Consider the following 25,381-nt stretch of genomic DNA (forward strand, 5'->3'; position numbering starts at 1 on the left):
GTAGTGATCTGCATTCTTTCTGAATGACTTTTGGCTACCATTCAAAGGATAACGATTTGTCACTAAAGATATTCAAAATTACACGGCAGTGTGTGACACACATTCTAAGAAGAAAAACTCCAAACGTGAATAACGCAGTGGCGGTGAAGAGTTGCCTGTTTCTCACAGCGACTGCCCGACAGAGTGCATAGCTGTCAGGCAACAGGGACAAAGGCCAACAGGGCTTCAAAGCGGAGTGGGGACCAACACCCAAATACCGTGAGAAAGAAGCACAACCTTCTAATCTAGATGCATGGCCCCGCAGAGGTTACAAGAAAGAAGACAAACAAAGCACCGATAATCAAAGGTGACCTACTTTACTTAGAACGAAAACACGGAGATGCCCAGAGTCAGTGTAAAGAAGTCCCAGTGCAGGACCCCTGTCATGATCACCCCGGAGCATCCAACGCCTGCAGGAACGAGTACTTACTTGTACAGAGGAATGTCTGGCTCCTTTCCTTCTGTCCTGAGTGTCAAACAGCACTGCTGAAGCTGGGATTTAGGGTCATTCCAGTCCTGATTCAAAATAAACTCCTGCAGCAAGTCCCCAGAAAGTATTTAGTAATGGGCTCTGGAATCACCGAGCGTAAAGCATAGAACTAATATATATTTTATATGAGCTTACTTTTAATCGTGGAAAGAAGCAAACATTCATGAAAGTATGAACATATTCCAAATCCTTATCAATGTACAGCGCGGCAATAAATGCTGAGGAGAACATTAAAAAATAAAACCACAATGTTATCGCCATTTCCCAGAAAGATCAGGAGACCCAGACTTTTAAGAAATGTTGTAATGAGGTTTTCAACTGCCAGACACTATTTTTTAGAATTATCATATCCTCTTTCTTAAAACAAGAATCACCCTTCATCACTGGTATTAGAAGCAATAGTATAGATGTGACTAAAATGCAAAAGTCAGAGGGTACAAAGACCAAATTACATTTGGTTAAAGGCTAAATAAATAGTTAAAATGATACACAAAATGCTACTATATGGCAGGGAAAAAATGGTATCTGGGAACACAACTGTGTTAATAACAAATCAGAAGAAAACCTGAAGATCAGATAGGACATCAGAATGAGCACATTCTTGGGGCCTGCCATCCTCAACACCAATCCTGAGAAGACCAGCCATTTACAATGGTCTATGTTACCTTTCATGAACAGAAATGAAATAATTTATAGACTCAATCTGCCCAGAAAAAAACTTAATACTGGGCTTAATGACAATACAACAATATATCAAACTTTGGATTAATAAATGGTGACCCCAAAGATAACTTCATTAAAAGGTACTGTAACCAAGTAAAGAAACAGTGAGTTTTTAAAGGAAGGTATAAAAGTAGCTTTCATTGAGGAAAAAAAAAAATTCCAGTAAAACTGATTACTCAATTTTTTTTGTAATTTTAATCTTTAAGTTACTTTTCTTTAGTTGAAAAAGTTCTTTTAAGTTCCTTAGACTGCCTTTGCACTTTGTAAATGAGCTGGTTTTGCATGGTAGACTTTTTAATATTTGTATATAATTCCAACTGTCAAGAATACTATAATATCAAAAAAAAAAAAAAAAAAAAAAAAAGGTCCAAGGCCCAGTGATTGGTCCACTTATTTTATTTTTTTTTTTTTTAATTTTTTTTTTTTCCAATGTTTTTTATTTATTTTTGGGACAGAGAGAGACAGAGCATGAACGGGGGAGGGGCAGAGAGAGAGGGAGACACAGAATCGGAAACAGGCTCCAGGCTCCGAGCCATCAGCCCAGAGCCCGACGCGGGGCTCGAACTCACGGACCACGAGATCGTGACCTGGCTGAAGTCGGACGCTCAACCGACTGCGCCACCCAGGCGCCCCGGTCCACTTATTTTAAAGTAGTATCAGAAACAATAAAATGATGTGTAAAATCCTTTAGTTATCTATAATAGGATTATTTATGATGCTTCCAGACCATATCAGAAACTGCCAAAGATGACAACATTTGTCCGTAGAGCTTTGAGCTCATTCAAAACAACAGATAATAGTTTTAGTATTTAGTGAATAAATTACCCTTCTTTCTTCTATGCCCCTATATGAAGGCTGCTGGGTGGCAAAAAAAAGCTGTGATTCACTATTACCCATCTCCACACTCTGCTACTGTTTCACACAAAGAATGTGATGGCTGAACAGTAGAATGGAGGGGTGCAGGGGCAGGGATGGGGGTGATACCACTGAACAAAGACTGAATATAAAATTCATTATTCACTTATCTTAATTCCAAATTATCTTCCTTCTAATTAACTTTGGAGAAATACATAAATAAAAATTAAAATGGAAGAGAGGTTTCTTCAGTTAGAACATAATAATAATGAGCAGTAAGATAAATGTGGGTGCATCTGATTTAAACTCTGAATCTGCAGGTTAAGAGAAAAGCTCTATTCCTAAGACTCACATTCCAAAAGGTCTGCCAAGGTCTTGGTCCTAAGGGCCACGGGTCTCTTGGTCTTGTCATTGGTGATGGCATATTCCTGCATGCCCAGCTCCTCTGCTACCTTGGCTTGAGTTCTGTTATTCACCAAAGAGCTTCGCAACAACTGGCCAAAAGAAAGTGAGATACGTTTAGAAACCATCTCACTGTGGTCTCTCTCCTGCTCCTGTGTTGGGCCCAACTAGCCTGAGACCCCTTCACAGGCAGGGGCACCAAGGTAAGCAATGGTTGAAGTCCTCAACTGCTATCCCCAGGCTGCCGTGACAAACTCCATATGCTTCTAGCTTCCCCTTAATAGCTTACTCTGCTCCTGGATTTTACCTGACAATTTAAACAGTTTATTTAGTTTAGTAGCAGTGAGCTATGTTGGGGGGAGGATACTGTACTATGATTAAAGAGCACAGCATCCATTAAATGTAATGCTACTAAGTGAAGGAGTATTAAAAACTTTTTAAGTCAACTTCACTGCAGCATAGTTTACAGACAGTAAAATGTACCCATTTTAAGTATAGTTAGATGAGTTTTGACAACATTCTACATTTCTGTCACCTGAAATAGGTTCCACGTGCCCCTCTGCAATCAATCAGTCCAATGCACCACCTACCAGGCAAACTTGACCTGCTTTCTGTCACTGTACATTAGTTTTAAGGGAGTATTTTTAGAAGCCTAAAATAAACTTCACATTTCACAGCACTGATGTTAAATTATATATTATAGGATTTGGGGAAGTAATGTTTTAGTAAGTATTATTTAAAAATCTTTCAATTATTTATTTATATTTTTACTTTTATTATTTTAAAAATGTATACAATATATCCTGAGTTATAGTTTATCAAATTGAGACTGTCTCTAATTATATTAAAATATGACTTTCATATTTCAACTTCAAGAATTCAAAACAAAAATTCTAGCAGAAATTTTAGTCAGCAAAGAGTCCTCTAAGCACCATCCTAAGCAATAACATTAAACAGTGCATGAAAATTATACAACAAACCCTTCACAGAGGTGCCCATAAAACAAGCATGGTTTAGGATTTCAGCATTCGCTAACCACTCACTAGAGGAAGGTGGGGAGGGTGGCTAGGGAAGCAGGTAGAAGCCAAGATGGACCAAACAGAAGCTGAAAGTAATTATTATCCCCAAATCTAAGATTTCGGGGAATAACATACCTAAAGCTAGAACTCTTCTTACAACAGCTAGAACAAATTCTTGGTCTATTACAACAATCCCTTCCTGCTAAGGAAAACCGGTGACACCAGGGCCAAGGAGCAGGAAGCAGCTGTGGGCTGTGCTAGTATCACACCCCTACCATTCCACATCGCACTTTATTAGATGCAAGTTTTATGCTCTGTGGCTCCACAGTGCCAACTGAGCTTATGAAAATCAAGATTTATTCTCAAAGCCTGAGATTGCATCCTTGACAATAGATAAATAAGAAACAATATGTTCTTAATTTGCCTGACAGTGATGCATGAAGTAGAAATACAACTTGATCTTCATAAGCCATGCTTGCTGCTGAGTTACAGACTATTATTCTTTGCCTGTCTCTGCCCCCTTCCTCCTCCTATTTCCCCCAACTCTATCTTTTTTCTCAATATAGTAAATGTTTCATTAAAATTAATATCCACAGAGAAGCTCAAAATTAAAAAGGCTTACCATATAATGTTAATAAAAGACCCAACCAATAAGAGCCCACTAGCCTAATATCTTGTAATTCCAGAATAACTGAACTGGAAGAGAGAGATCTTTTTTCATTTGGATTCCCAGTTGGGAGGTGGAGGGGAGGCAGTTCTCAAAGTAGAGGACAGGGGGGAATAGAAGGGCTATTTTGAGAATACGGTTGTGCTGAGCAAGTTGGGTTCTCTCTCAGTATATGCTTTGGTGAGAAGACAAAACTCTAATTTAGGTTGCCTATACGGAGATTTCAGGCCTCAAAATCAACAAGCCTAATGAACACATGAGCATACACAAGCTGCCTTCCAGAGTCAGGGCTCATTCTTCACTATTATACAGTAATGCTGTCTGATGGATAAGGAGGAAAACAGTGAGGATGCTAACAAGTGCTTCTGGTTTCACCTAAGATACGCCCTGACAGGTCTTGAAGCAGTAGGGTGGCCAGCAGAAAGTGATCTTCAAGTTCTTGCCAAAACTAAGAGCCTAAACCAGGACTCAGTGTGGAAGAAGGAAGCTATAAACCATCCATATTTTTAGAGTCAATTTAAATTTAGAAGATGAGAAGGACTTTCTCTTTACCTAAACCACAAAGTCTGAATGGCAGTTCTTTAAATGATAGCTTGTATCCTTGGCCTCTGCTGAACCCTACTTCAGAATGAATCATGCCGTTTGCCAACAAGTGGAATCAAAGTGGGGTCACAAGGGAGAAAACCACCTGGAGTTATGGCAGTTCAGTGTTAATAGCTGTGGAGCCCAATTCTGTGCCAGGCACTATGCTGACAGCTAAAGACCCCAAGATGATTGACACACCATTGCTGCTACTATCCAGGGAAGCCACGCGAACTGGCCATTGTGATGCACTGTGGTAGCTGCTGTGACAGCACAGAGGTCACAGTGCATGGAGGCACTCCTTTCTACCTCAGCCTAAAGGCCTCCTGGAGGACCTGACCCCTGAGTAAAAACACTGCAGAGGCTCGCTGACCTGGCTGTTATATCAGAATCATAAGGTGCTTCTGAGATACTGGTGCTCAGGCCCCTTCCAAGAACCAAGGAATTAGTATTTCTGGGGATACAACTTGGCCATGTGCACGTAGGTGGATTCTGACAAACACAAAATCAGAACTGAACAAAGGAAGGAGTCTGCCAGAGGGTGGGTGCTACGGTCTGAATGTCCGTGCCCCCTAAAAATTCCTATGTTGAAATCCTAACCCCTAAAGATGATGGCATTAGGAGGTGGGACCTGTGAGGTGATTAGGTTATGAGGGTGGAGCCCTCACTGATGGATCAATGCGCTTATAAAAGAAGCCTCAGAGAGATCTGTAGCCCCTTCTCCCCTGTGAGAACACAAGGAGGAGTCTGTGACCTAGAAGAGGGCCCTCACTTCACCATGCTGGCACTCTGATCTTGGACTTCCAGTCTCCAGAACCGTGAGCAATAGATTTCTATTGTTCATAAGTGGTTCAAAATACCACTAGTCTGTGATATTTTGTTGTAACAGCCTGAACAGACTGAGACGCTGGGAAAGGGTTTTCCAGGAAGAGGGAACAGCTTTGGCAAAACAAGGCACCATGACACAGCAAGGTGATCACTGGGTGGGACTGGAGGAGAGGTCAGAGCTTCCAGAGCGGAGTCGGGAAGCACTGATGCAGGTGAGGCCAGCTGGTCTCTGGGGAAGTCTTGCAGGTCATATAAGGAAGTCTGTACTTTCCTGTAGGGGAGGAGGAATCCCAAAAAGTGTCAAATGGGAACAGGGGCAAGGTAATTTTTTGATTTTAGAAAGACTGTTCTGATGAACAGATTTGAATGGGGCAAGATACGAGGTTGGAAAACCTGCCGACATCGATGCTATAGATCATTATTTTACAAAGAGGAAATATCTGCTTTTTATTTTTTAGTAGAATGCTAGAAAATTATATTAAATACCCAATTAAGCTTGAGACAGTTATTAGAGTGTTTTGTGAACAATGCCTTGCATTAGATGTGGTAGTGAAAAGCAAAACATTTGGCACCAAGTTTCCTGGGTTCCAACTGTGGCCCTACCACTTCCTGGCTCAGTGACCCTGTGTAAGTTACTACATCTCTCTGAGTTTGTTTCCTCATCTATAAAATGGAGCAAGCAGGCACCTGGGTGGCTCAGTCGGTTGGGCGTCCGACTTCAGCTCAGGTCATGATCTCACGGCTCTTGAGTTCGAGCCCTGCGTCGGGCTCTGTGCTGACAGCTCGGAGCCTGGAGCCTGCTTCGGATTCTGTGTCTCCCTGTCTCTGCCCCTTCCCTTCCCTGCTCATGCTCTGTCTCTCAAAAATGAATAAACGTTAAAAAAATATATATTAAATGGAGCAAGTAGTACCTACTGCACATGGTTGTAATGAATCACAGTGCAATGGCTGGCATGCAATAAACACACAAGAAATTTGTGTTAGCCGCTATTGTTACCCACAGTAGCATCATCATTATTAGGAAAGATAAGCTCACTCTTTGGTTACAAGAAAAGGGTTCTATAAAGTTCTAGAAATTCCTCTGGATTTTTCTTCAACACAGTTGTTCTAGATACCTGTCTACTTATTGTCTTCAAAGCTTTCCATTTTAGCAAGTGCTAGGCTGCCCTTAAAAACTATTTCTTTAAATCCCACCCACAAAAGACAAAATTTTACTTGAAAAAAATTTTTAAGTTTATTTATCTTGAGAGAGAACGAGCGTGTGTGCACCTGTAAGCCAGCAGGGGAGGGGCAGAGGGAGAGAGAATCCCAGGCAGGCTCCACGCTGTCATCACAGAGCCTGACTTGGGGCTCGAACTCACAAACCACAGATCATGACCTGAGCCAGGATCAAGAGTCAGATGCTTAACCAACCAACTGAGCCACCCAGGTGCCCCACAAATTATACTTGAGATCAAGAGAAAAAATGAAGATGGAGTTAGGACTCTCTGTGAAGCTGAGAAGATGGCTGAGTTCCTGGTGCAATGGCAGGCCCAGTATAAATATCACACACCTTGAATTCTGATTTTGAGAATCCAGGATGTTTTTTATTATCTCAGCACAGCAGTCTTTCATAATTAAACTTAACTTTTAATAGGAAAAAGGTTTACTGCTTTAAAACAAACAAAGAAACATATTGGCATTCTTCCTTCAACTTCTCTATTCACTCTCGATTCTAAAGAGGAAGCGACAGCTATGGGACATGAGTAACCAAAGAGGGCCACCTAGTGTAAAATAAGTAGACTGTGATTTATTATTTTATGGGCTTTAATATAAGAGCATGGGGTGAACGCAGAATATATTATTAAAAGTGACAGTGATGTGCCACACAGGTCTATTTTACCAAGAGTGGTAGCCAGATGGTCTCCATTTCCTATGATAACTAAAGAAAAGGTACACAAATGCTAGCAGGCAAAATGCAGGTCAGATACAAAGAGGCAAATTATGTTAGTGACAGAGAAATTCTCAAATAGGAGGCTGTGGAATCTATCCTCTCAAAGAGATCTTGTACATAAGATCCGTGTTTGTCCAAATGATTTATGTTTAGTGCTGTCTGGAGGCAGCAGAGAGGGATTAGATCACTGTTTCTCAAACTTTTTATTTATAATCCTTGCTTTCTCATTATTGCAAAGCATTCTTCTAAAAGCAAACAGAATTTTCTGCACATTCACCTCACTGACGCACACAAATGAGCATAGTACCTTGCACATAGTAGGTATGGGGTTAACAACTATTTTTAGCTCAGGAGCACAGAGGAAAGGCTAAGAGGGAGGAATGATCTAGAGGGAAGAACAACATGCAGGTTTGAAACTTGCAAGTGTGACAAGACAGGCATCTGGTCTGAGTTAATGCTCTTTGTTACCCTCTCACTACTTACCTAATCCCAACCCTGAAAAACAAATACTTCAGTCTATGAAATGAACCTCAGTCATCCTAGTACAACTATATATGCCTGATATTCCTTCCCACGCAGGACTTTTTGAATATCCAACTCCTACAACACTATGTTTTTCCCCATCAGCATCCAAAACTTCCCATTTCATTTGCTCAGCTGTCCTTCTTCTCTGTAAAACAAGTGTACAAAGAAATGGTTCAAAGCTAATGAATGCCTCCCAGTGTAAATTAATGTAGTTGTATGTTCTTTAATCCAATAATGAATAATTTGCTATTTCCCTCATACAAATGCAACTGTAGCAAGTAATCTCCAACAAAATTTTAAATGAATTTTAATCTTTAGACATTCATAAATAAGTTTTCAGCCTCCTTCTTTACACATAAGACAACATGCCACTTTTCCCTCCAGTGCCACTGCTACTTCCCTCTCTGTACAACTTAGCTGCCCACAAAACTCTCTTTTATTTACTCATCAAATATGTATGGAAAGCCTACCATATGGCCTGGGCACACAGTGATAAATAAAAACATGATCTCCCAGAACTTCCAGGCTAGTGGGGCAGGCAAATTGAAAAAAAGTGCCAGGAAAGAAAAGAACGTGGAATTCTGAGTGGGCAGGAGGGCATCCAGGAAGGCTCTCCTTGCATCCAGAAGTCAAGCCAGAACTGACATCTAAGGGAAGAGTAGGAGAGACCACGCAGATGGGAATAAGGGCTGGAAGCAGAATATTCTCCAGAACAAGAACAGTACATGCAAAGCCTGATGGCAGGAGGCGGCTTGGAGGAACACAAAACAGGCCAGCATAGAGGTGCACAATGAAAAGAAGAATATGTGACATGAGGTGGACAGCTGGGCAGGCACCCTGGGCCTTGCTTACTCTTTAGTTACTATCCAAAGAATAAACAAAAACCGCTGGACTGGGATATGACAATCATTCATTGAGCATATTTGCAGAACAATGATATACCAACTCCCAAGGACCCAAGGAATCAGGAATGAAGAAAAGAGACAAAAACTCTTGCCCTCAAGGAGTTTATACTCTGATGAGAGAAGACAGTAAACAAGTAAAATACATAGAAAATGCCAAGGAGAAAATGGAAATGAGGTTTCAGGCTGGGAGACAGGGACTAGGGACAAGGGGAAGAGGTCACTATAAGTTAAAGGCATCACTAGTAAGATAGCATTTGAACCAAGACCTGAAGCAGATGGGGGATTTAGCCACAGCATGTGCAAAGACCCTGAGGCAAAGGCTTGCTTAGTGTCCTGCAGAATGGCACAGAAGCCAATGTGAAGAGTCTAGGAGAGACAGAGACAGCATCAGAGAGGCAGGTCATAGGGTCTTGTAGGTAACAAGGAGGTTGTAATCTGACTTCCTTTTAAAACAGTCCCTGTAGATGATGTGCTAAACACAGACCGAGGGCTGGGGAGTGGGGGGCGGGGGGGGGTAGCGAGAGGGGGGATGGACCAGTTGGGAGGCTATGGTTATAATTTAGGGAAAAGGTATTAGTAGCCTGGACCAGGGAGTTAACAGCGGAGCTGGTAAAAAGTAGTCACGTTCTGGACAGAATTTTAAAGTAAAATCAACAGGACGCTAGTGGCTAATAGGTATAGCATGAAGAAAAGAGGACAGTTATGGATGACTTCAAGGTTTTCCCCCTGAGCAAATACAGAATGAAACAGTCCTTACTGATATGGAGCACAGCTAGAGAAAAGCAGGTTTTGGGGTGAAAAATCAGTTTTGTTTTGGCCATGGAGATGGCCTAAGAGAAATCCAACTAGGGATTCCAATATATCTTTACATCTAGGTAGTCAAGTGTATTTGGAGATATAAAGACCTGAGTGGAGTTAGGGGGAGAGGTACAGGCAGAAGTATTCAAAGCTATGAGATTACTCAGAAAAGAAACCAAGAGAAAAGAGAGGAGGTCTGAGAACAGGGGCACTCCAACATTTAGAGGCTGGGGAGATAACAGAAATGACCAAAGTGAACTGAAGATGAACAGCGAGCACGGTCACAGGAGGTCTGCTGTGAAAAGACGCCAGCCACCGCTACAGCATGAGAATGCATCACTGAGTGGGGACAGGAGTGGATACAGGAAGGATACAGGATAAGGAAGCTATGACACTGTCAACAGGCCTGAAACCTGGGCTGACTGAAGGATTTCCGCTGAGACAACACGCACCGTGGGGGAGCACACAGCTGCAAAGGCCAGTTCTGCAGACAGCTGCGAACATCTCGGGGAAATCTGTACATGCTGCACTGCCTAGTGCTTGGTATAAACACACCCTTAAGATCATATCCTTTGTGGGGCACCTGGGTGGCTCAGTAAGTTAGGCGTCTGACTTCGGCTCAGGTCATGACCTCACGGTTCGTGGGTTGGAGCCCCACACTGGGCTCTGTGCTGGCAGCTGGGAGCTCGGAGCCTGCTTTGGATTCTGTCTCCCCCTCTTTCTGCTCCTCCCCCGCTCATGCTCTGTCTCTCAAAAATGAATAAATGTTAAAAAAAAAAAAAAAAGATTGTATCCTTTGCAATTTAATAAATGCCACCTCTTCTAATGGGGTTTCTTTGTCAAGCATATTCCTGTACCATTTTGCTAGTGATGCAGAAGTTGCTACAGTGGTCCAGGTGACAGGCTGGTTGAGAGAATTTAAGTGATGAAGACGAGGTGGCTACTCAGGAAGTAACGACATCAGGACTCGTGATTGGTCTACAATATAGGCAAATGGGTGGAGGGAGGAATCAAAGATGATCCCTAGGTTCCTGACTTGCAACACCAGCTGGCTGATGCTGCCATTCGGTTACTCAGCAAATACTAGAAGAGGACCCAGGTGCAAGAAGACCATACATTCTGTCTTGGACATGTGGAGACGCTGAGAGGGCAGCCACAACAGCTTAGACAAAAAAAACCAGAAAAATAGGACCAAAGAGGTCCCTGTGGACATCACTGCCCCTAGAGGGGACCTGACGGTATGGACACAGAAAAGACTGTCTGGGAGAGGCTCTCATGAGAAGAGACATGGCCTGGAAGGGAGCCTTTCAGATGCTGGAATATCCATCAGCTGCACAGGGGGCTAACAGAGTATGGCTAAGGAGGTGAGAGGAAAACCAGGAAATGCAGTGTCACAGAAGCCAGCAAAGGGCAGTGTTTCAAGCGGGGGTGGGGGGAGCAACTGCAGCAGCACCGATGAGAGTTAATATCTTTTAAAATACGTACTCAACTGATGACAGATCATCTTTGTTTTGCCAGCAGATCTGTCAGTCCTATCGATTTCTACCAAAGCTTTCTGTGAATATAGTTAATAAAACCGTCATATCATAATTTTGTCATTTAACATCTTTCTAATAAGCTATTCAAAAATTCTCTAATTTTAAGACAGCAAGGCTGATAAACACACTTTGGATAAAACTATAGTTATGGCACTGAAGCACTTCGGGAAAGAACATAAAACTGGAGTCTTTAGTTCTGGTTTTACCTTCATCTAGACCTTGGGCAGGACTTGTGCCTTTCTGAGTTTTGGTTTTATCATATGTTCAATGTGTACATGTGTGCAATGACCAAGATAGGAAGCAGTAAACTGGTCTATAGCATCCCACTGCCACAAAACCCAAGAGTTCACAGTTAATTCTGCAGGAATACAAGGGTAAATGCGTGTGTTGAAGTCATACATTTTCTACATTTTGGCCTCTATGTGGCCAAAAAATGAATTTCTACTTCAAGCCATTTGGCTTGGTTTGGTAATTTCTCAGACCGACCAGATACTCTGACAGCTATGAAGTCTATTCCCTAATGGAAGACACTGAACAAGCAGTTATTGACTCCCTAATTAGTAGAACAAGACACTAAACACTAGTTTATTTCTGGTAAATACTCCTATGTTCTTCAGAATTTAATATTAATTCAAGAGGAAAATACTTCCTTGTCCATCCAAAAGTAGTTAACTTCAAATGGTCATCAGACTGTTATTTTTTATATGTTTATATATTTATTTTGAGAGAGAGAGTGAGCGTGTAAGCATGAATGGGGGAGGGGCAGAGAGAGGGAGACAGAAGCTCAGAAGTGGGCTCTGCATTGATAGCAGAGAGCCTGATGAAGGGCTCAAACTCACAAACCGTGAGCTGATGACCTGAGCCAAAACCAAGAGTCAGATGCTTAACCAAGTAAGCAACCCAGGAGCCCCTTAAGTTAAATTTAAAAGAAGTGTATTGCTGATTTCCCATATAATAGTACATGGGGCATAGTAAGAACACAATGCTCACTGAGTGAGTGAATAAAAGACCACATTTTGTTAGGCTTAGAAATTTCACTGAGAAATTATATCTAAACACAGTTAAATCACCATATTCTCCCTAATTCCAATATTTGTGTCTCACATAAACTATTTCCAGTGTTCACAGTTGCAAAGATAAGATCCAATTCTATTCAAAGCAAAACATGCATAAAATTGTTGAGATGCAAACTATGAAAGACTTATTATTTCTTCAATATAATAAAGAAGAAAATCTACACTAACAAAATATCTTAGAGCATACTACTGTTTTTCTTGGCCCAGGAATGTATTTGTTTTCTCAATGCCCAACTCTGGAGGGGCTTCCAGATATGCTTTGTTCACCATTCCAGCTATATTATTGATCAGTTTCATAGAGTAAAAACAGTACGCAACAAATAAAAAAGCTCAATACAATTTTATAAAATAAAATAAAAATGAGAGAAATGGGGGCTGTTTCACTTTGTTCATTAAATCAAACCTTGCCTATGTCCCTTTCAACTCCACCCTGGATCCAGCCAAACTCATTCCCTACTGTGTCTCTATCTTCTGGTTTTTCAGGTTGTGCCCTTATTTCAGTACACCCATGTTGTGGCATGTCTTTGCACAGAAATTTCTTCCCACTAACTCCTAATGGCCCAATCCTATTCGTATTTAAAGGCTCAAAGATCATCATATCCACAAAGCCTTCTTAGAAATCACAGATACAAGGAAGCTTATCTTTTCCTAAACAGCACAAGTGCAGCAGTTTACCTATGCTCTTCATAATATTTCATATGGTTCTTTCCTGCATTTAGTTACAATTACTTACTTCTATTTTTCATAGTGCACATGTATGGGTATGCATACACATATAACACACATATACATCACGTATACACACATACACACATACACACACACACACAGAAAGAGAAAGACAATTTGCAGTTATTGCCTTACATTTTTCATTGCTGCTACCAGTTTTTAAACTCCTTATGGATAGATTGGTGTCAACTAATATTTGCTCTTCCCATGAAGCCTAGCTCAATGTCTTGCACAGAGTAGGTAACCATTAATGAAGACGTATAAAATGAGTTCTTCTCGTAAACTGCTTTGTGTACAATTTGCATAACAAAATGAACAAAGCCATATACTATGCTAACGTCACCAAGAATTAAGTAATCAATTACAGAAATATATATCTGGCTCTTCCAATTTTCACTTTATTATATAGCAATCTTACTGGAGGGAATGATTTAGCACAAACTCACAGTTAAGTGTCCTTCATGATGATCTGGGAAATGAATAAACAAGTACTCAGTGGCTACCAGTTGCATTATGGAATCACCTAGGAATTCCATCCTCTGGTTGTGGCCTCTGGAAAAAACAACATCAATGCAGAAGAGATCAATAGGCATTTGTATTATTAAAAAAAGAAACAGAATTTTTAAAAAGACATGATTGTAAAAGGCAATGTATTCACCTTGCTTTAAAGCACAAAATTAAATACAAGTCCCTAAGGCTTCTCAATTGAGGAGAGATCTGAGTCAATATAGATTGGGTCTTGAAGAAGAAAGTGAGCACCATCTTAGGATTACAAAACTGCTAAAATAAAGATTGGTAAATGGTGTCTGGTCAGAGGTTAAGAAATATCAACTGAAAAATATAGTACAGATTGTTATCTGCACAGAGAACCCCCATTCAGACGAAATAAAGCCAAAAGGTCCAGAAAAGATTTTTGTTAAATCTTTACTTCTTTATTGAAATATATACTCTATCTGGAATCCAGTTTAAGGACACTAAAAAAAATATCTATGACAAGAATCTTAAATCTTTACACTTTAAAGATAGCTGTGAATATTTGATTTGGGGGAGAGAAGCCAAAAACAGAATGAAAAACAACATGCAAAAAAATAACATTTTGGTTATTTTCCTAATTATTACATTAGCTTATCTCCAAATCACTCATCTAGAGCTAGGGTGGAGGGCCAATTTCAGCCCTTGGTCTGTTTTTGCAAATTTAATTGGGACACAGCCACGCTCATTCATTTACATTTTCTCTATGGCTGCTTTTATGCTACTAGAGCAGAGCTGAATCACTGAAACAGAGACCACATGGCCTGCAAAGCCTAAAATACTTAATATCTATCCCTTTACAGATAAAATTTTTACTTCCTTCATGCTTCTCTTCTACTCTACGAAGAAATAAGATGCACGACAATGAAACCAAAAATATTGTATTGGAACATATCCCAGTGTCTGGCTACTCACCATCTCCTGATGTGACCTTCCTGGAAATATGTTTGAAATCCCAATTCCTTTGAAAGGCATGCAGCAAAGGTTTGGGACTTCCTGTCTAAATGGTCACACTGGGATTACACGAGCAATTCTAACTTACAGGGTCAGATGGTTAAATCCCACAGTTCTCAATGTGAATGCTCTTGCCAGAAGTCGAACATGAGTAAAAATTACTCCAATTGCTTCTTCAAACTCAGTAAGTTTCTGTAGAACTGGAGAAGTCTCAATAAGTTGTCGATCAGTATTTGGCTCTTGTAGCTACATGAGAAGAAAATAAATAAAAAACTATGTGCAGTGTTTGGTTACAAAAGTAATTATCAATTCTAGGATAGTGTTTTATAAAATTCCTTCTCCTATGGGCAGAAATTTCCGAAATGCCAATAAAACATGGAAGCTTCTTTCTCAACCCTTAGAATGGCAAACAAACCTAATATTTAAAGAAGGCTCAAAAAATATTTTCCAATCTTCTATCAAATTTCAAGGCCAAGTACTGTACACAGATAGTTCAAAATCCCAAGTATTATACTAACTCCCCAAGGAAGAGGCAAAAGGAAGGACTGCTGGTGGAGAATATGTATATCTAGTAACACAGTGCTTCTCAAACTCTCATGTTCATCAGAGCTCTTGCAGGGCTTATTACATCCAGATGGCTGAGCTCTACCCCCCGAGTTTCTGATTCAGTACATCTGGAGAAAGGACTGAGAGTCTGCCTGTCAAGCAAGTTCCCAGGAGAAAGAGACACAGTTGCTGCTGGTCTGGGAACTGCCCTCTGAGAACCACTGTATTAGAGGAACATGACCTCTGTGTGTCTTCTAGGGACCACCTATTTTGGTAAATGAACACCACTAAAACTAGATTCAGCTTACACTGGAGATTATCATACCACTAGGCAGGTGGCTCCACATAACAATGAGCCTTTAACAACTGGCAGAGAGCAAACACGAAAAGCATAATTAAAGTGAACATTTTCAACAACTTTGGACAATTTCATAGTAATGTTTCTAAAGTTCTTTGAATTAATGCCATTTATTACCATACCATAAAGCCTCTCATGAAAGTTCAGCCACTAGTGATTATTCTTATGTATGTATAATGTACATATACACACATGCATATATAAAAGTATGTAGGTATATATATACATGTATACATACATTTGTATATCTCCAAGTAAAATAGAAATACAAGCAAATACAAAGAATTTTTAAACTGGGAAAAAGAGGGTTACCATACACACATCTTTTAAATACCAAAATCTTGAGCAAAAAGTCATCACATTGTACTAAAATTTTAATTTACAATGTTTTATGCAATTTGAGTCAAAGCCTTCAATTTCCAAGATCCAAAGTAGGTTACAATTTAGCAAGGTTCATTTAGTATTTGTTCTTTTTACTAAGCCCAGACTTGACTCCATATTACTTTCTCTACAATAGCATGCAGGAAGATATACTGCAATCAACACATTAAGCTTTGAATATCACTTTTTTGGGGGAGAGAGGGCACCAAACCACAACCACACAAGGAGATCCTCCTGACTTGAAGGAAGACGACTCCCAGGGCTTTCCCCACCCCATCCCAGAGCACAAATGCAACACAAATGGGTTCATTTTACTATTGTTCCAAAGTTTTCCAATTCTGCCTAACACCCAGCCTAAAGTCATAGTGCCACTGAAGGGAATCAAAGGTTTATAAAAGCAGGAGGGGAAACAGGCAAGCTAAAATAACGTGAACCCCCAGATTTCTAAAGCTCACTGCAGACAGGAAGGTCACACTTACTTGGAGTGGGTGGAGAGGATAATTGAGCCAGACTTCACGTAGGTCCTGGAAAACAGAGTGATGCCTTTAATGCTCGAGGGAGCCATTTAACACACTCTGGAGTACTAAATAAAATGCCATTATTTGAAATAGTGAACTATTTCAGATGCTGACTCCACTTATTGCAAATTCAATAGTGCTAGCAAACTAATTTTTTTAAAGTGTATTCACCACTCAAACCGCCTGTAGTGACTCTAATTAGCCTATTAAGCTGGGGAGGAAAAGAGCCACCTCCACCCCCAGAAGTCAAAGATACCTTTTAAAAGTCAGTTACACATTTGCTTAACCTAATACATGGGATTAAGCTGCTGTTTTAATCATATTTTTTAGTTTATCATTCCCTAGAAATGTGCATCAGCTGTGCCTTTTGTAATTAAAACTCATCTCAGATGTCTTTTATTTTAGGCACTCGTTCATTATCATTTGAGCTGCTTTAAGATGGAGTGGAAAACATCCATATCTAGTGCCTAAACTCTCAGATCTATAAGACCACACTTTTACTGTGGGTCACTACAAATGTTCTCTTGAAATATGGAAATGAGTGGATTTTACGGAGAAGCCCAGTACATTATTTTATCCACTGAGCTAAATCTAGAGGCAGTTATAATTAGAACTTCCTCAGGATTAAAGCGTTTTTCCTTCAGTTTTAGACTCTAGGGAGCCTCTGACTGAATCTACTTTCTGGCCTTGATGTTAGGTTTTTCAAACAAGTAACAAAAGATTTTTAAAAAGAGGGGAAAATATTTTTTAAAAACTGGGGGGGGGGGGGGGGGCAGAGAAGAATAGGAAAATTTAGTATCACTGTGGCACACATGATGACCATGTGAAATAAAATATTCAGTGTTTTTTTGGGCAACTTGCATCCCAGTAAAATACACTTAAGAGGTTTTGGGTTTGTGTCTTGTTGCCAATATTTAAAAAAAAAGAAAGCTTAAATATCAAACTGTTTTAAGGCACTTTAGAGAGCTTCTCTTAACCAATAACCTTTCCCTTGAATTCTCTGTACCATGAATTATGCAGAATGTCACTCCCTTCTTACAACTTTCTCACGTTCTCTCATGCTTTTTTCCTCCTCAAAGCAACAGGCCCAGTGCTGGCACACAGAAGATGCTACTACTAATGTTGATCATATCAACAGTAACAATCAACAGCTAGCTCTTCTAACCGACTCTCGTCTCCAATATTCGAAATTCTCAGGAACTTAATTCTAATTCCTCTTTCCCCTTTCTCCTGTTTTTCACTCAGTGACACTGTGATTTCTCCTGAGATGTCTTAGATGTATAACCACTTAACACCTCACACCTAAATTATTTCCACTGCCTCCATTTCCTTTCATCTACCCTACTCAGAGATCAGGTTCTGCCATCCCTTGGTGTGAGAGAAAATAGCCTGTAAAATAAAAACTCCAGACTGGAATTCTAGCTCTACCATCTATTCAAGGCAAAAACCTCTTCCTTCAGTGTGTTCCAGAAAATGCTCACTGACTGCTGAGACATTTATTAATGCAACATTTTTTTTTATTTTGTTCATCGTGCTAAGTGTACTCTTTAATCTTCATCACCTATTTGACCCATCCCTTTACTCACCTCCTCTGGTAACCATCAGTTTGTTCTCTATAGTTAAGAGTCTGTTTCTCAGTTTATCTTTTTGTTTTTCCTTTGCTCATTTGTTTTGTTTCTTAAATTCCACATATAAGTGAGATCTTATGGTATATGTCTTTCTCTGACTTATTTTGCTTAGCATTATACTCTTTAGCTCCATCCACATCATTGCAAATGGCAAGATTTCATTCTTTTTTATAGCTGAGTAATATTCTTCTCTTTGTGTGTGTGTGTGTGTGTGTGTGTGTGTCTTTATCCATTCATCTATCAATAGACACTTGGGCTGCTTCCATAGTTTGGCTATTGTAAATAATGCAATAACATATGCAATAATGCAATAAACATAAAATAATGCAATAAACATAAAAGTACATGATTTACACTGATCCCTCCTTTGTCATTTTCACTTCCCTGACTCTATTTAAAATGCCCAGTCATTCTGTCCAAATCAAAGTTGGATCAGTTCACACTAGACCTTCTTTTTTATCACAATAGTATATTACTGATTAAAATCTGTCCTTACCCATTAAAAAAAAGATAGGGGTGCATGTATCTTTTACAATTAGTGTTTTTGTATTTTTTGGGTAAACACCCAGTAGTGTAATTAGTGGACTGTAGGGTAATTCTATTTTTAATTTTCTGAGGAACCTCCATACTGTTTTCCAGAATGGATGCACCAGTTTTCATTCTGACCAACAGTACAAGAGAATTTTTCTCCACATCCTCACCAACGCTTGTTGTTTAGCAACATATTTTTATCAAATACCTATTATGTATTAGCTTACTAAAACAAATGAGACACTATTCCTGTCCTCAAAGGAGCCTAGTGGGGGAAAATGAAGGTAAATAAGTATAATTTAATGAACTGAGATCAGTTCTATAATAGTGATATAAATCAATGCAAGGAAAATTCTGGTTGGGGGTATCAGATAAAGCTTCAAAGAAGAGCTAACTCTTCAGATGTATCCTGAATGACATGAGGAATTTGGCAAATCAGCAGAGAGTGGCAATCAAAAGCAGGGCACCGTATATGCATAAATAATATGTCTCAAAGAAAACAGGCACAAAAAGGTAACTCCTAATAGGTAGAACATAGGATTTTAGGACAGTGAAAATACTCTATATGGTATTATAATGGATACATGGCATTACACATTTGTTCAAACCCACAGAATGTATAACACCAAGAGTGAACCCTAAGGTAAACTACGGGACCTTGAGAGATGATGATGTATCAATGTAGGTTCATCAACTGTAATAAATGTACCACTCTGATGGGTGATGTTGATAAAATGGGAGAGGCTAGGAACGTGTGGCGGAGGAGGGGGAGTATGGGAAATTTTTACTCTCAATATGTCTGTGCGCCTAAAACTGCTCTAAAAAATCAAGTCTAAAAGAAATTTTTAATTAAAAAAGGGAATTCCTAGAATGGCACAAAGGGGGAGAAGAAAAGAAACAAAAAATAGATGGGAATTAGATTATGAAAACTATTAAATGCTCTGTTGTATAATATAGGCCTTGGCAGACAGTAAAGAAATCAAAGATCTTAGGCAAGAAAGAAAATAGTCAAAGCCATACACTAAAAAGAAGACAACTCTAAATGTAGTGTGAATGATAGACTGGAACGGTTAAATACTTCATGTGAGAAATGAGGAGGGCAAACATTAAAGCAAACAGGAACCAATTCAAGCCATATTAGACACAGGGGTGCCTGGGTGGCTCAGTCAGTTAAGCATCCCACTCTCGATTTCAGTTCAGGTTATGATCTCATGGTTCATGAGATTGAGCCTCGCATAGGGCTGCACGCTAACAGTGCGGGGCCAGCTTGGGATTCTTTCTCCCTCTCTCTTTGTCCCACCCCCAATCATGCCTTTGCACACACTCTCTCTCTCTCAAAATAAATAAACATTAAAAAAAAAAAAGACATACTAGGGACAGAACTGATAGAAGAGTCTGCAACTCATATAGAGATGGGAAGGAAAAAGCTTCAGGACGAAAGAAGATCGTAAGGTTTTCGGTTTAGATGATAAAAATAAAAGAGGTGAAATACGTTTTAGTATTAAGGTGATGAGTTCAAACACTAAAAATGTTGAAACGAGGTATGTACCCACATGAAGTTGCCCAGGGGCAATTTGAAAAGACATCCCAATCTCTGGGGCTCCAGAGAAAGGCCAGGGAAGGAGATATTGGGACAGACACATAAAGACAAAAAGGGGGTGGGAAGGGAATAGGAGAATATGAAAGATTACATAGTAATCTCTCCCTATCTTTCCAAGAAGCCATTGGGACGATCAGATTGCAACAATGGATCTGAATGTATTGGGAAACCATGAAGGGCTACACAAAGATGAAAACATGGAGCCAGGAAAAACAGTCTGGGATGAAAGAGTGAATGAACATCAGACCGGGCTGAGAATGCAGAAACAGTCCCGCTGTCAACAGGGCTAGGGGGGACGACAGACATCAAGCCTACTGCAAAGATGGCAGGAAACTATGTTTCCCTCAAGGTCTTACAGCCGCTGTAAAATGCCAGAAAAGACATCCTCTTTGAGGGACCACTGCTTTTCTGCCGATGTTGCCCTCTGACCTGCTTTGCTATGTCTTCTCCTCTGAATAAACATTACTGGGGACACTATGTTAACTTGCCCTTAGCTCCTGACAGCACCCAATCCCAAATTAATCCGTGGCTGCCTTTTTTTTTTTTTTTTTTGAAAGAGAGAGAGAGAGAGAGAGAGGGAGGGAGGTGGGGGAGAAAGGGGGAGGGGGAGAGGGGGGGGATGGGGGGAGGTAGGGAGGGAGGGAGGGAGAGAGAGAGAGAGAGAGAGAGAGAGAGAGAGAATGAATCTCAAGCAGGCTCCACACTCAGTGCAGTACCTGACGAGGGGCTCAATCCCACCACCATGGGATCATGACCTGAGCCAAAACCAAGAGGTGGTCATTCAATCAACTGAGGCACCCAGGCACCCCAACCCATGGCTTCTTCTAACTCAGCTTCAGAAAAGACTACCAACCAAGAACTGATCCCTGCTTCCCTGGCTCCTCCTTACAATCCGCCAGCACCAGCCCTCCCGCCTCCCTCACTACATGGATTCAGTAACTCTGTTTTGTGGGCCTACAGGTTTGTGTCTGGCTGCCTGTGGCTGATTAGACTTTCACAGTATCATTACTCAAGAAAAAATTCAACGGTTCACCCCCGTCTCTCACACATTACACCTAATAGATGTGAACCAATATGGAGATGTCAAATGAGTCAGAATGGCCTGGTGTGTGCACTTGAAAATGGTGAAACAGAAAGACCATGTATTACTAAGCACTGCTCAGTTTCATAAAGACACACTAAGATGAATTCTGCATCTCAGCCTTCCCATTTGTAAGATCATGTTCAGACTCTGCTTTTTCATTGAATCACTTATTCATTTTATTCTGTTAACAAATATTTATTAAATACTGCGCTTGCCAGCACTGCACTCGGTACTGGAAATATAAGATAAGCTTGCTAAGTAGACAAGTGGGAGAAAGAAGCAGTTTAAAAAGAGAAACGAATCTAAACAAAAACCGATGCAATGAAAAGCACATGGTGTAAACCTGCATATAATTCAGGAAACCAGGAACACAGCATAGATTTGAGGGGGGGGTGGGGCAGCAGGTACGATGGGAGAAGGGGGCAGGGAGTAGCTGGGAGTGAGGGGACTAGTGTAAGGCAAGCCTGGAAGGAGGAAGAAAGTAAAGAAGTTGCTGAAATTGCCAACAAAAGATAAAGGCCAAAACAAAGATATTTTAAGATTTGAGAAAAAGACTTAAAATACATGCCATCTGCTACAGATATAAATCAAGATGCACACTCATTTGTATGTGTAGGACAAAATGGGGGACATGGAACATCTGTAGATAACTTCCCCATCAGGAGAAAATTCACAAACATAAAATCATCACAAATCTCTATAAAAACAAATATAAAAAAATCAAATCCTCAAATATGAACATTATTGAGGTCACATTTTTCAAAACTATTCTTTTTTTTTTTTAAATATCCTAAGTAATTCAGTAATAACATCTGACAGCCATTTAAGCTGAAGGTTTCACAAAGGCTTAAAACACTGGCTTCCTATGTTCTTTATTGCTCCATGAGGGCTATTTCACTCAATTATAATGACATTTCAATTTGGAATACAGAGTTGCGTCTCCCTTTAAATGTTAAATTGACTTGTTTTGGTACAAAAAGCATCCAGTATGCTCTATTACATGCAGGATTTTAAAAAGTGGCTCTAGCAATATTAATAGCTTAATACTTTAGTAACAATAGGGACTATTTTAGAATCTATCATTTGTTCTTAAACTATAACTTGTTTAAGGAAGAAAAAAAAAAGTACCTTCATACTCTTTATTCATAGCCCTGTCAGAAACTCCCTATGAACTCACTTTCTAAAATAAATATACATTTATCTAGTCTACATAGTTTATATAAAAATAAATCCTAAACAGAAAAGCCAAAAGGCTATAGCTTCAAGTAAGCTTGCATGGTGTAGGTACCCAACCATTATAAAACAGAAAATCATAATCAACTTCAAGATACTTGAAAATAAAGCAAAGTATTATTATTGAATTTGTTAAGTGGCCATGGGAGAAATGGGGTCTCAGGTAGAAGGCAAATTCCTAGTGCAAATGCCCACAGGACTTTCCCATTTGCAACAGGGTTGAGTAAGTTATTTTTGTTGTATTGAAACCTACCATCCATGGCATATTCGGGAACTTTGTTTCTCCTACACTCTCTTTAAACACAAACACTAATTGATATAAAATCTTCTATAATGATACTTGAGAAAAATCAAATGATTCAAGATAAATACCGGATCATTAAAGAGTAAGCGTCCAAATAACTGTTTGGCTTCCTCCAGGCTTCCCTCCAAGTAAACAGCTCCTAGATAAAAGGAAGAGAATGCCAAAAGGAAGGCTGCATTAATATTCAAAGAAAATTATATGTCTCTATAAATAAAGCAAAAAGGCAAGCCAAAACTCACTCACATTAAAGAAAAAAACCTGACAAGACCAGAGCAACTATTTTAAAGGTAGCATCTTCCCTCTCTTAGCCAGGATTTGTACTATAAATTAGACTGAAATGTGAAATTCAAGTTACTAAAACCTAAATCCAATATTTTAAGTAAAAAGAGGCCTACTATGAACTATCATGCGAGGTATGGGTATGAACTTACTAAGGGAACTATGCACAAATACCGACTTTACGAGCATGTTAGGTTTTATTTTATATTTATAGTTTATGTTTTAGACCATAAAAAGACCTGATAAAACTTGAGCTCAGATCAATGAAGGCTTCTGCAAATAAAAATCAGGACAATCTCAGGGGCACCTGGATGGCTCAGTTGGCTGAGCTTCCAACTTTTTTTGGGGGGGGGGGGGGGAATTCTATCTTTTTATTTTTTAATATATGAAATTTATTGTCAAATTGGTTTCCATACAACACCCAGTTCTCATCCCAAAAGATGCCCTCTTCAATACCCATCACCTACCCTCCCCTCCCTTCCACCCCCCATCAACCCTCAGTTTGTTCTCAGTTTTTAAGGGTCTCTTATGCTTTGGCTCTCTCCCACTCTAACCTCTTTTTTTTTTTTTTTTCCTTCCCCTCCCTCATGGGTTTCTGTTAAGCTTCTCGGGATCCACATAAGAGTGAAAACATATGGTATCTGTCTTTCTCTGTATGACTTATTTCACTTAGTATAAGACTCTCCAGTTCCATCCACGTTGCTACAAAAGGCCATATTTCATTCTTTCTCACTGCCACGTAGTGTTCCATTGTGTATATAAACCACAATTTCTTTATCCATTCGTCAGTTGATGGACACTTAGGCTGTTTCCATAATTTGGCTATTGTTGAGAGTGCTGCTATAAACACTGGGGTACAAGTGCCCCTATGCATCAGCACTCCTGTATCCCTTGGGTAAATTCCCAGCAGTGCTATTGCTGGGTCATAGGGTAGGTCTATTTTTAATTTTTTGAGGAACCTCCACACTGTTTTCCAGAGTGGCTGCACCAGTTTGCATTCCCACCAATAGTGCAGGAGGGTTCCTGTTTCTCCACATCCTCTCCAGCATCTATAGTCTCCTGATTTGTTCATTTTGGCCAGTCTGACTGGCATGAGGTGATATCTGAGTGTGGTTTTGATTTGTATTTCCCTGATGAGGAGCGATGTTGAGCCTCTTTTCATGTGCCTGTTGGCCATCTGGATGTCTTCTTTACAGAAGTGTCTATTCATGTTTTCTGCCCATTTCTTCACTGGATTATTTGGTTTTGGGTGTGGAGTTTGGTGATGAGCTTCCAACTTTTAATCCCAGCTCAGGTCATGATCTCACGGTTCATGGGACTGAGCCCCAGGTCGGGATCTACACTGACAGCGCAGAGCCTGCTTGGGATTCTCTCTCTCTCTCTCTCTCTCTCTGTCTCTCTCTCTCTCTCTGTCTCTCTCTCTCTCTCTCATAAAAAATAAATAAATTTTAAAAAATCAGGACAACCTTTTTCTTTAATTTGAAATAACTATTTAACATTTAAACTGGATATCAAATCAAATAACATTTTAATTGGGTATCAAATAACTCTGGAGTAAGATAGTCCTATATTTTTGAAATCATATTTTATATCTGTCTTCAGAAAGGCATTTTTTAAGTAAAACATTAAGACACTTAGTCACCAGGACTTTTGATGAATAAATACATTTATTATTTGTCCATAGTTATAGTAATAATAATAATAATGAGGAGGATAGTAAAATAATAACAATGAGGAGGATAGTAAAAGTAACAGTAGTGGTTTGGGGACTACTCAGGCCCTAGGCAAAGTGCAAAGCATTTTTGCATTCTTATCTTCACCTTCATAGGACACCTCAGTAAAGAGTGTTACAAAAGATTTATAGGACTTGGGCTTATAGTAGGTGATTTGGGGAAGGTTTAAGGAAATGGAACTCTGAAGGGGTGGCTGCCAGGATTGCATATTAAGATTCTCACAATTCTGTGAGATAAGTGATCCTATCTCCATGTCACAGATGGGGAAACTGAGGCTCAAAGAGACTCAGTAACTTGGTGAAGACACAGTGCTGATAAATAAAGCAAAAAGGAATTGAATCATGTCTGCCTGGCTTGGGAGCCAACTGTAACACTGTCAAAATTATTATGTGTACAGAGCACAGTAATTCCATGTGACACATTCTCTGAAAATAGACATATTTGTGCAAAACAGACATAGCTGTGAAAAGACTGTGGATACTAATTATTAAACATTCTCTTGTTACCATCATCAGTACAAAACTATAATGGGATGCTTTTATACTCATTTTCAAAGGAAGAAGGAAAAATTGATAAGGAAGCACAAAGGCCT

The 25,381-nt window shown here is 39.8% G+C and overlaps 1 protein-coding gene and 1 long non-coding RNA gene across 8 annotated transcripts in view; one reads left to right on the plus strand and one right to left on the minus strand.

Moving 5' to 3' along the window:
* Positions 1-25,381, minus strand: part of DROSHA (drosha ribonuclease III) — a 125,369-nt gene that overhangs the window by 6,615 nt on the left and 93,373 nt on the right. For all 7 annotated transcript variants that reach the window (XM_078444603.1, XM_078444605.1, XM_078444602.1 and 4 more), the window contains 7 exons: positions 22,846-22,916; positions 16,359-16,403; positions 14,683-14,840; positions 13,556-13,661; positions 2,460-2,601; positions 665-747; positions 470-573 (listed from right to left, as the gene is read on the minus strand). In XM_078444603.1, coding sequence (XP_078300729.1) covers positions 470-573; positions 665-747; positions 2,460-2,601; positions 13,556-13,661; positions 14,683-14,840; positions 16,359-16,403; positions 22,846-22,916 — 709 coding nt within the window. The remainder of the gene's footprint in view (positions 1-469; positions 574-664; positions 748-2,459; positions 2,602-13,555; positions 13,662-14,682; positions 14,841-16,358; positions 16,404-22,845; positions 22,917-25,381) is intronic.
* On the plus strand, positions 4,884-20,633 carry LOC144615939 (uncharacterized). The gene is made up of 2 exons (XR_013554685.2): positions 4,884-5,318; positions 20,275-20,633. It is a non-coding gene; the product is annotated as an uncharacterized LOC144615939 (long non-coding RNA).

Source organism: Panthera onca, chromosome A1 (genome assembly GCF_046562875.1).
Source record: "Panthera onca isolate mPanOnc1 chromosome A1, mPanOnc1 haplotype 2, whole genome shotgun sequence".
In the NCBI taxonomy this organism is placed as follows: domain Eukaryota; kingdom Metazoa; phylum Chordata; class Mammalia; order Carnivora; family Felidae; genus Panthera; species Panthera onca.